Source organism: Enhydra lutris, unplaced genomic scaffold (assembly GCF_002288905.1).
Source record: "Enhydra lutris kenyoni isolate GAN:26980312 unplaced genomic scaffold, ASM228890v2 scaffoldscaffold9, whole genome shotgun sequence".
Taxonomy (NCBI): Eukaryota; Metazoa; Chordata; class Mammalia; order Carnivora; family Mustelidae; genus Enhydra; species Enhydra lutris.
In genome coordinates this window covers 56,110,022-56,121,344 of record NW_019154093.1, presented here as the reverse complement: position 1 = coordinate 56,121,344, position 11,323 = coordinate 56,110,022, and the positions used below count along the sequence as shown (strand labels likewise).

At 43.4% G+C, this 11,323-nt stretch overlaps 1 protein-coding gene across 1 annotated transcript in view; it reads right to left on the bottom strand.

The window, feature by feature from the left end:
• Positions 1-4,578: 4,578 nt before the first annotated feature.
• LOC111143587 (leucine rich repeat containing 8 VRAC subunit C) overlaps positions 4,579-11,323 on the bottom strand; it is a 79,007-nt gene continuing 72,262 nt past the window's right edge. The window contains exon 3 of the mRNA XM_022497413.1: positions 4,579-7,591. Within this exon, the coding sequence (XP_022353121.1) occupies positions 5,318-7,591 (2,274 nt within the window). The 3' untranslated portion in view covers positions 4,579-5,317. The remainder of the gene's footprint in view (positions 7,592-11,323) is intronic.

Sequence of the window (11,323 nt, the reverse complement as noted above, 5' to 3'; positions counted from 1 at the left end):
TGTGTGTTTCTGGACCCAAACAGAAATGCTGCTATCTCACTAGCCTGAGCGATGGACTTGATTCATTCAACATCAGTGTTTACCTCAATGTTGTATATAAATGAAAGGACTGGAAGATGGGACATTGGAAGGTACCAGGAGACAGTCTTCTCCATATCGCAATTGCAACAAATCATCAGCTGTCTCCATTCTATTGCATTTCTCAGCTAACGTCTCCAAAATTTCTCTAGCTGCCACACAATTCTGTGCTTCTTTTTTAAAAAACTTTTTAAAAAAGATTTTATTTGTCAGAGAGAGAGAAGGAGCACTCACAGCAGGGGAAGCAGCAGGCAGAGGGAGAAGCAGGCTCCCCACTGAGCAAGGAGCCCACGGGACCTGAGCCAAAGCCAGATGCTTAATCCCCTGAGTCACCCAGGGGCCCGCCTGTGTGAGTTTCTGATGCACACATTTGCAGGGCCTCTTGCCACTCTCAGAATCCTTCCTTGTCTCCTGTAGACTTTCTCCCAAGGGCTATCAGTTGATGATCAGTAAAACGATGGGGTCACAAAGGACTACAGAAAAATACCCTAAGTGACAATTTAGCTTCAAAAGTCACCAATCACAATTTTCTTATGCATAAGTGGTATATGAGATTTTCTTAAAAAGGGCTTCCGTAAGTAAGTCCGGAGCGTGTGTGATAAACGATTCCTAGCTGAGCAGAACCATTCTGATTCCTTTAAGTAACCACAGTCATTACGGTAACAGTGTTTGGTGAAAGCCACGTGAGACAGCAATCGCACAATCTGATCTGGCAACAGCAGCGCCATTGCCCTCCAGACTACATATTCGAGTGCTAATTACTCAAACGGAACTCCAGGGGCACCTGAGGTAGATGCAGCAGCACACGGAATTAAGGGAGGAAATAATTAGTCACGGTTGCAGAAACTAGCTCGACATGAAGTGAAAAAAGGCACGTGGGCTAGTTTCCTGCGCAGCCCAGAGAGCCTTCGCAAGGGCAGATGCAAACGCCTGAGAGAAATGCAAAGGATAAACATTACTTCTGTAATCCAAGAAAGGACGAATCTCAACTTTAAATTACAAAAATGACTTTATTTAAGTTATTTTCTGTTCCTGTGTACTACATAACCAAATAACATGAAGACATTTTATTGGGAATTTGCACTACAATGAATCAACTTTCAAGCATTTTCTGGAGAGTCTTAGAGTTTTTAAGAGCATTTGACACAGTCTGAGCAGAGTGGGAGAAAACAAGTGGCAGGAAGACCGACGAAGGGAGCACATAAGGCATTGCGTTTCAACCCAGTAAAAATATTCATTCAAGAGGCAGAATCAGGTGGGAGAGGGACTAGTATTCAGGAGAGAGCAACTGTGTAACTACATTAAAAACCATGCATAGGAACTGTTACTTCACATGGCCAACAAGTTGTTCAAAGTACCCCTTTTCACAGTCTTCTGATAAAGAAAAAATTCCCTGGGGTGGGAGTCTATTCTTCCCTCTCCCCAGAATGAACCTCAGGATGTTACCTTTGTCATGCATGGCTCTGGGAAGACACAATGAGCGGGGACACCTCGTTTGAAAGGCTGGCGTGAAATTGTATCCAAAGCATGTCACTGAGGCCTAAATCTGAAAAATCAACAGCAGGTCTGGCCGAGACTGTCCAAGTTTTCTTACAAGGTGTCTGATTTGACAAGAAGGGATGAGAATCTCTTATAGACCCTTTGAGGCATTCCCTCACTCATAACTGTGCTGTTTTGTATACTTGTTTTACTAACTTAAGGTTACCGTGGGGCCCTACTGTGAGTTACTGAGATCCTACCAAAAATGTCAACTGCTTGACGAGCATTATCACATTCAGAATTAACGGGAGAACACAAATTGAAATTCTGTGAACATTTATCTTATCTAGTCACTACTAAGTATTGCTGACCATTTTCATCACGATGGATCATGGATGTCCACTGTTGGTAGGAAATTAGAGAGTAGAATAAACTACTTAAAAATGGACTTTTTTTTTTTTTTTTTAAATGATAGACTTGGAAAAATAAACAACGGCAAAAATCTTCTTGGGGGAGATAGTAAGAAGAGATATAAAGAATCTCTCTTCTTCTTTCTTCATATCAGAAATCATAAGACAGCATATTGCAAGAACTCGGACCTTCCTCATCTCACGTAGCCTGAGAAAGACGCCAGCTTGTTTCAGACCCTCTCTAAGATGGCGGCTTGAGGGGCAGATACGGAGGCACCTCTGAATGGACGAATACTCCTAGAAGGCGACTCTCCAGGCCTTCCTGCCAAACAGGATGCCCCGTAAGTTGTTGGAACTCTTTACAGCAGCTTCGGGGGAAATGTAATGGCAGGGAAAAGGTGGGTGAACAAGAAAAATCTACAATTGTTTCACTGTATCAAGAACACTTATGTTAAGAGTGTTCAAAGAACAACATAAAACAACAAAACAAGAACCTATCACATAACCAGTTTTCTGAGGTGTGGTCTTCTTAGGGGAGTTCCACTGGGATATACTTCTATGCTCTGCTTCAAGCAGACCCTCACCAGACAGATACCTGTTCTCCGCTCAACCATGAAAACCGACCAGAAAGCGCTCCCATCATGGGCTTCAAGCAGCCATAGGCGTGATGAGCACCTATGGTGCTTTTTCACCGACAGAAGCAGTTTCTCATGAATCCTATAGAGGTTGGAGAAATAGAGCTAGTTGTTCCTTTTTAGCAAGAGCACTTGTAAAATACAGAAAGGGATTAGGTAAATACCCCTTTTACACTGAGTTGATCCATTAAAGGACTTTAGAAAAGTCAGCAGTTCATTTACCTGAGTTTCCCATTTAAAGGCTAAATGCAATTGAATACTTTTTGCTTATAAATGTGAACCAAAACTCATGACATTAAAAAGAGCCAGAGTCAGAAAACTGAGACTCCAGATGAAGTTTGAGACTTTGGAATTTTTATAAAATCCAATAGAAGCATCTATGAATTTTCCTTCTTCGTTAAAGCATAAAGTCACAGAAAATACTGATTTACAGACTGTTATTTAGAATTTAGGTTAGGGGTCAGCCTGTGACCTCATTAAGCAAGCAAATCAGAATCTTTTAGAATTGGGAGCAAATTATTACAAGTTATAAAACTACTTACTAGTCCCTTACTTCAGTTGTGAAGCCCATGTGAGATTATGAATTAATACCAGATAAACACGTCAGCACAAATGATTTTTAACCTGAATAGATCCCTTTTGAAGGTGATATAGAAAATAACTATAAATTTTATCCAGAAAAGTAGTGCACCCAGTGTTTTACCAGTAGTTTTTTAAGCTTACCTTTCAAGAGGGTGTTTTTGTCATGCTCAGTCATGGAGAATCTTCCAAGTCTTTAGTTTGTTTGCTTAAAACAAAGAGGTCTGTGTTTCTAAATACAACACATTGTTCATAATCAGGATCCTAACTATGTTCTGGAATCAAATATTCTCTCCCACAAGAAATATAGCCATGTACTCTTTTAAACATATAATTTCAATTCTAGGTGGGAAATAAGTTATACAAAATCACCATTCTGACACGTGGACAAGAGCAGAAGCCATAAAGCATCCCAGACTTCTTGATTTCATTATTAAACAAATGAAAAGCATCTCTTTCCCAAATCTTCCCACCATGACAGCTCTTTGCATCTCAAACACGACTGAGGTACGTGTGTCTGCTGTGTAGTTCCTAGAAGTTGTGCTCTGTACGTGACTCGGAGCAGCACTGTGCGAAGTCACTGGGATCGAGGCGTAAAATTTAAAAGCAGTTATTTTGAAACCCCAAATCATCTTCCTATTTCCTTTCATTGTTAAGTCACAAAACTCTCTTAGATGAGATTAGAGTTCTGAAAACAGTCAAGTGTGAATTTACTACTTAAAACAAAATTCCCACAATCAGCAATACCAGTCTTGGATTGAGGGCACAAAAAGTGTTTTCATTTTCCTGTTCTACACAGCAGAAGAATCAGGAACAGATTTTGCCCAAGATGCATCTACTAGGTTGGATTAAATACAAAGATAAGGAAAAGCCCTGCTGACCATCAAGCAAAAATTATTTTCTAAGTGACATCCACTTAGCAATTTGTTCACCCCTTAAAAAAAAAAAGTAACAGGACCATTTTAGATGAGATGCTTATTTTAAGCCAAAAAGCAGAAGGAGTTCCTGTGCCTGCATCACTCGCATCTGCAGCACGGGCAGGGTTACGGGAGCTCAGTTATGGGGATGTGGGTTATTCGGTGGCACAGGCAGAATGGGAGGCAGTGGCTGGCCCCACCGCCGCCTGGGGCCACCAGCACACCTGGCTACAGGGCCCCAGCTCTACCAAAGAGTGCTTCAGCGGGGAATATTTTTTCCATCTGATGTACCCACATATCAAGATATCAAAGATTATTACATTACTTAAAAACCAGGCTTCTGATTCTGATTTTTAAATTTAATTACCTATTTTAATTAAAATAAATTTAGCTTCTCTAAGGTGGTTCACCAGTACTACATAGCAATATTCAGATGGAGGGTGGGGTGAGGTGGGGGGAGGAGAGCCTCTGTATTTTGTTTTTAAACGATATTTTTGAAATGTTGGTGAGAACGCAAATCAGTTAGATGGGAAATGACCAATTCAGATCAGCTCAGCATGGAAGAGATTACTGTCTTCACTCACGTAACAAAATCCCAGCCTAACGATCACATGGACCGTCAAGTAGAGGAAATAACACAAGTGGGGTTCTGCTGGAGATGAGGAGAAATTTTGAAAACAATGGTCTGTGGCAATGCACTTCTGTGAATTTACCCTCCAGAGAAGAGTCTTCTGTAGGACGGAGGACTTGGCCAGTGCAGAAGGCAGCCAGTATGACGATGACTAGTACAGACTCCTTGGTATATACACAAGGAAAACAAATATAAGGACCCTGGACAGGTGTAAACAAGCAAAATAATCACCTTGGCAAAATATCTATTTAAAAAAGACCAAAAAGCATGCAACTTAAAATTCCCTCCCTTTCACGAGAATGAAATGAAACACACAAAAAAACCCAGATGGAACCACCTGTTTCTGTCAGTAGAAAACAATAATAGATACATTAGGTTCCTGGACAAATAAAACTTTAAAATATTAATATTGAAAAAATACAATTAAATTTTTATTAAAAAATACAGACTCCTTACTCAATCTCTGTGTACATTTTGTGTTGTGTGAAAAAGAAAAAAAAATAAAATAGGAAAGGCATTAAGACTACCTAATTATTTATACTGTATTTGGTAGAAGCACGGTTCAGTGAAGCTTTAAAGAAAAAGAAGTTATTCCGCTTTCATTTGCTCCCGGATGTCCGAAGGCAGAGTTTCAAACAGAGCGTCTTCCACAACCAACCCGGCTCTCTTCAGGGCCCGGCAGTCTCCCAGTTCTGGAGGGAGGATTTCAAAGTGATTGCCTTTAACGTCTAAGTAGGAAAGAAATAACAAATTCCCGATTTTCGGTGAAAGTACCGAGAGGCTGTTTTTCCCGATCTTCAGGGTTTTCAGTTTCTTGCAGAAGTAGAGTTCGTCGGGAAGGCTCTCCACTTTGTTACACGTGATGGAGAAGTACTGTAAACTCTGCAGAACTCCGATTTCGGGTGGGATGAACCGGATGTCATTGTAGGACAAGTCCAAATACCGGATTTTGTTACACAGGAAGAGGTGGGAAGGCAGCACCTCTATTTTGTTGTGACTGAAGGCCAGGCGCTCCAGGCTGGTGAGCTTCTTGATGTGCTCCGGGATGTACGTGATGCTGTTGTGCCACAGTTTGAGCACCGTCAGCTTTCTCAAGTGCTGGAAGCTAACGATTTCCTCTATGGACTTCAGATTATTCTCTTTGAGGTCCAGTTCCTGGAGGCTGAGCAGACTGAACACGGCGTGGGGAATGCGCTCCAGGTCGCAGTGGACCAGCTCCAGCTCCGTCAGGTTGGTCATCTTCTTCAAGTTGTTGAGCATCACCAGTTTGCTGCCGTCGTTATGGATGCACATCTTCTGGAGATGGCTGGCCACGTCCACCACGGCCTGCGGGATCTTGGAAACGTTGCTTTTGATAGAGAGAATTTTAAGGCTTTTGAGATCCCGCAGAGACTCGAGGGTGACGTTTTTGGAGATATCATGACTTAGAGAGCCGACCAGGTAGAGCTCTTCCAGATTCCGGAGCCCGTACATCCAGGGGGGCAGCTCCCTCATGTCATCAAACTTGACGCTCAGGACCTTGAGGTTCTCCTTCAGGAAGGAGAGTGCCGCACTGTGGATTTTGACTGAGCACTGGTGGAGCGAGAGCTCCTGGAGATTGTCGAGCTGTGCGATGGTGGCTGGGATCATCACGTTCTTGATGATTTCAAGTTTTAGAGACTGCAGCTCTGTGATCTCAAAGACCGTGTCTGGAAGGCCAGAGAGCATGATGAGAGGCAGTTCCAGCCGGTTATGGGCATTCATCTGCAGCTTCTGCCTCAGTTTATCGGGAGTCCACTCGTTATTTAAGTTCAGCTGCTTTAATTTGTTCTCGCTCACTTCAGACAGGAACACGGCAAATCTCTTGGAATACAGCGGGTCATACTGGTCTATCATATGAAGCATGAAAGCAAAGTCATTTTTCACATCTGGAATGTCATCAATGCCGGTCTCCTGGCGGACATACTCGAAAGAGTATTCCCGTAGAGAACGGTAGAACAGCCAGTATAAGGTGTAAAGGCACGTCAGTCCGTAGATGCTTACAAAACACAGGTAGCAAAAGGACAGTTTTGAGAACAAGTGGGCCATGGTGTGATTACAAGAAAAATTTTTATATCCGGTCATGTCCTGAATGTCAACATTACAGTCCACGGTAAACTGAACTTTGGAAACCAGGGCGCTATTGTATGCGATGATGATGAGGAATTTTATAACCTTCAGCACCGTCTGGCGAACGTACATAGCATAGAGTATATCGCCTTCTTCGACATGCAGCCTGAACTTCTTCACCTTCTCAAACAAGGCCTTCGCTTGCTCACCTTCCTTCTTATCCAGGGCCCCCGCTGTGGACTTGTCAACCACGAACTTCTCAGGGATGGACTTTAATGACTGAGAGTTGACCAGGCTGCCTTCCGGACCAGACTGGATGGTGTTGGACCTGCTCATGTTGTTCTTCCTGTTGTCCTTTTCCTCTGAATCCTCCCCAGACACTTCTGATAAAGCCCGTGTGGTCCAAGGGGAGTCAAAACACTTCCCCAGGATCGAGATGAAATGCTCTATTTTGGAGCTGGAGCCAGGGAACTTAAACCAAAAGTTGCTGCAGAGCATGAAGACCAGGGTATGGATGAGGACTAGGTAAGGGAAATACTTGGCATACCAGTGGAGGGCTCGCTCGTAACACATCTGGTTTATAAAACTGTACTGCTGGAGGTCCAGGTCTGTCTTGAGTCCTTTCATCTCCACGGTGGCAGGGTTGGTAGGCGACGGCTTAGGGGGAGGCAGCGGGGTGGTGCTGGCAACTGCTTGAGAGACATTGGACACAGAAGAGTGATTCTGAGAAGGCTGGACTCTTTTCGGAAGGCAGATGATCTTGTCTTGCATGACCTGAAACACAGAAGTAATATTTTTGAATTATATTATTCAAAGAGCTCTGATAATGTCATTAGTGTGAAGACAGCAGCAATAACATCCAATAAATGTCCATTTCCTTTGCCTGGAGAATACAATGTTTGATTCTGGCACCAGGATTTCATTCCCTGCCCACGTGCTGGGAAAATGAATTATTTGACTTTGCTCGTCAGGTCTAAGTTCTGACATAGAACACAGTGGTTTTCTTAGGCCACAGAAGAACTTACAACAAAGTATTTAGAGAACATTTGTGTATTTTAAAATTTTGCATTTCTTCTCTCCTTGGAGCCTGGGAGAATCAGTCATTGGTGTGGGAATTATATCCCATTATCAAACTGGATGGCTCCCCGGATTAGATGGGGTTGTGTATGGGAATTAACAGGATTGGCAGGAGGAAATGTGGAAGAAATTCCTGTCTTGATCCTCTCCCCTTTACTTTCTACCCATATCCTGGATTGCATGCATAGATGGATGCAAATGGTCTTCATAATGGGAATTCACTAAGCTTTTATAAAGACCATTTCATCTCTCCGAAGAGAGGTATGAAAGAATACAGAAGCACTCCATAGTAAAACAATTAGGTTTAAACTTGCTGGCTTTTCACACAAGACATTACATTGAAAACTTTAATCTGTCTACCAATACCACAATTTGTTGGAAAAAAACAAAACAAAACAAAACAGTAAGCCCTGAGAATGTCCAGGAGTCTCCTACCACTGCGATTTGGGTAAGAGAGAGGGCATCTTCTTGCAAATGAGGGAGCAGGAGGCAAAATACTGTTTGAATCAACTGGGAGGAACAGTCTCACCATTGAGGAGACCAAGGCACAGAGAAGTTAAGTCACTTGCTACTGTCATCTTGCTCAGGCCACCTGGACCCAGAGCCCACATTTTTATTTTATTGTACCGCATTTCTAAAATTAAACCAAAAAGATGTCAATTTGACTTCATCATAATAAATTAGCATGTGCAAATTATGTTACAGGAAAAGAGCTTACTTCTTCAGGACCCTATGCAGATAAAAATGAAAGAATGAGGTTAAGGGGAAGAGAAGAAGTCTCACTACAAGAGTTACAAAAGCTCTGTCCAAGAAGATAAAGTGGGGAGCAATTATTTACTATGTCAATCAGGAGATGCAAGGAAGAATTCACACATGTGACTGCATTTCTAGAATCTGGTGGCCACAGAGGTATGCGAACTGAACAGTGATCTTCAAGCATTTTTGTAAAAAAAAAAAAATTTATTTATTTAACAGAAAGAGAGAGAGAGAGAGATCACAAGTAGGCAGAGAGGCAGGCAGAGAGAGAGGGGGAAGCAGGCTCCCTGCTGAGCAGAGTGTCTGTCTTGGGGCTCCATCCCAGGACCCTGAGACCATGACGCGAGCCAAAGGCAGAGGATTAACCCACTGAGCCACCCAGGCGCCCCGGTCTTCAAGCATTTTTATCACTTACCTATGTCAGAGAAAAAATTGAGCATGCCCACTCAGTATATGTATGTCTATTCATAATTATATCCACAAAGCACTGTTGAGCCATATGTGAAATATTAGAAAACCTTAATTCCTTTCCCTTGAAGCTTAAAATAAATACAGGTATACCTTGAAGATCCTGCAGGTTCGGTTCCAGACTACCACACAATAAAGCAAATACTGCAACACAGTGAGTCAAATTAATTTTTTGGTTTTCCAGGGCATAGAAGAGTTACATTTACACTATACTATAGACTATTTTTTTTAAAGACTTTATTTATTTATTTGACAGACAGAGATCACAAGTAGGCAGAGAAGCAGGCAGAGAGAGAAGGGAGGGGAAGCAGGCTCCCTGCTGAGCAGAGAGCCCGATGCGGGGCTCGATCCCAGAACCCTGGGATCATGACCCAAGCTGGATGCAGAGGCTTAACCCGTTGAGCCACCCAGGCGCCCCTACTATAGTCTCTTAAGAGGGCAAAAAAGTGTCATGTTAAAAAAATGTCCACCATCATCTGAGCAATTTATAATCACTGGTCATGGATCATCACAGCAAATATGATAATAATGAAGAAGTTTGAAACATTGGAAGAATTACCAAAATGTGACACTGAGACAGGAAGCGAGTAAATGCTGTGGGAAAAATGGGGCCAACAGACCTGCTCGACACAGGGTTGCCACAACTCTTGCATTTGTGAAAAACACAGTATCTGTGAAGTGTGATAAAATGAGGTGTGCCTGAATAAGAGTTTCCATTTCTATCTCACATCTCAATGCACACCCTTTGCATTTCTAGGGGTTGAAGCACCCTACCTTGGAAACCCCTGAAACAGAAAATAGCAGGAGGACATCTAGACAAATGGCAGACTACCCTTAAGGACTGTAGGAAGGAGACAAATAAGCAATTCGGCCTTTGGGGTCATGTTCTGGATGCATTCCTGCTTGTGGTCTCATTTAATGCTCCTACAGTCTGTGTAGTAAGCAGAAGGTGGGGGTGAGAGATGAGCAGGGAAAGGGAGTGTTTCCCTGAGCACTTTGCCCAAGAGTGACACCTTCAAGCTACTGTGTTCATATGGCATTGTTAGTGTTGTGATAAAAACACGGAAGACTTGGTTTGTGGAAGCGAGAACAGAAGGTAAAAAGGCAGGCACCTTCTTAAAGTGCTAACTCCCTGCCAAGCAGCCAAGCAGACCCCGTTCCTGGCCCCTTGCCCAGCACTTCCCCAGGCTTGTTCCTAATGGAGGAAGATGATAGACGTGTGGAGCTTGCTTGCAAAGGGTCTCAGGATAGGCATTGCACCAGGGTGCTAAGCAAATGGGGCAGACAAGGGTGGGCTCCTGCTGGGCTGGGCTCCCCTCAGCGGATGGAAGCCCCATCCTCTTGGGGCTATCTATGGTTACACGGTGGGGCTACCTTTTAATATTCTGCATAAAGGTACTCGATTGGCTAGCATCTGCCATGCTAAGGAGGGAGGCAGGTCATATTTTCGCCATTCTACAGAAGAAAAAACCAGCTAAGGTTCAGAGAATGTCAGTAACTTGTCCAAGTTCACATAGCAGGAATTTAAACCTGTCTTCTGTTTACAGTCTAGTGTTCTTCGACCCCTCCACACGTCTTCTCATCTCACTGAGCTTCTGCTGAGAAGGCTTCACAGAGAACAGCCCAGAGTAGGGGAGGGAGACCGAGCTGACCTCCCCAAGTTCCTCTCAGTCTTCTGATGCCAGATTTCTTTTTCAGTCTTCACGAAGACAATTTTTAAAATGTGCCTACTTCAATCGCAGGAGGGGAAGGACGGTGATCTGCTTTCCAGCAGCTGCTAACTGTTCGGAAGTGAGCACAGGGTAGAAAAAATGCTGGAATTCAGTTGCTAAGGACAAGAGCTGCTCCTGCGGCTGAGAGAACATCTCGTCGGAAGATTCCAGCAGAGACGCAGCTCAGAGTGGAACTCCCCAAAAATGTGACAGTAGGCTGCCTAATCCAGGACTACGAGAAGGAACAGGGCGGGTTCAGCGTGAGGATTTAAACAGTAAAATGGCCACGGGATGGAGGAAGGAAGTTGCCTCCTCCATGTTAAAGAGACACAGTATTTCTGAACATGGTAGCATTGAGAAGAACTGGGTGAAGGATCTGTGTTTTCGAAGGCATGGTAAAAAAGGGAAAGACAGACAAAAGTAAGGCAGCCAGGCTTCCTAAAACAGCAGCCGCAACCACAACAACAAACGGCACAGGGTGCTTTGTGGTATC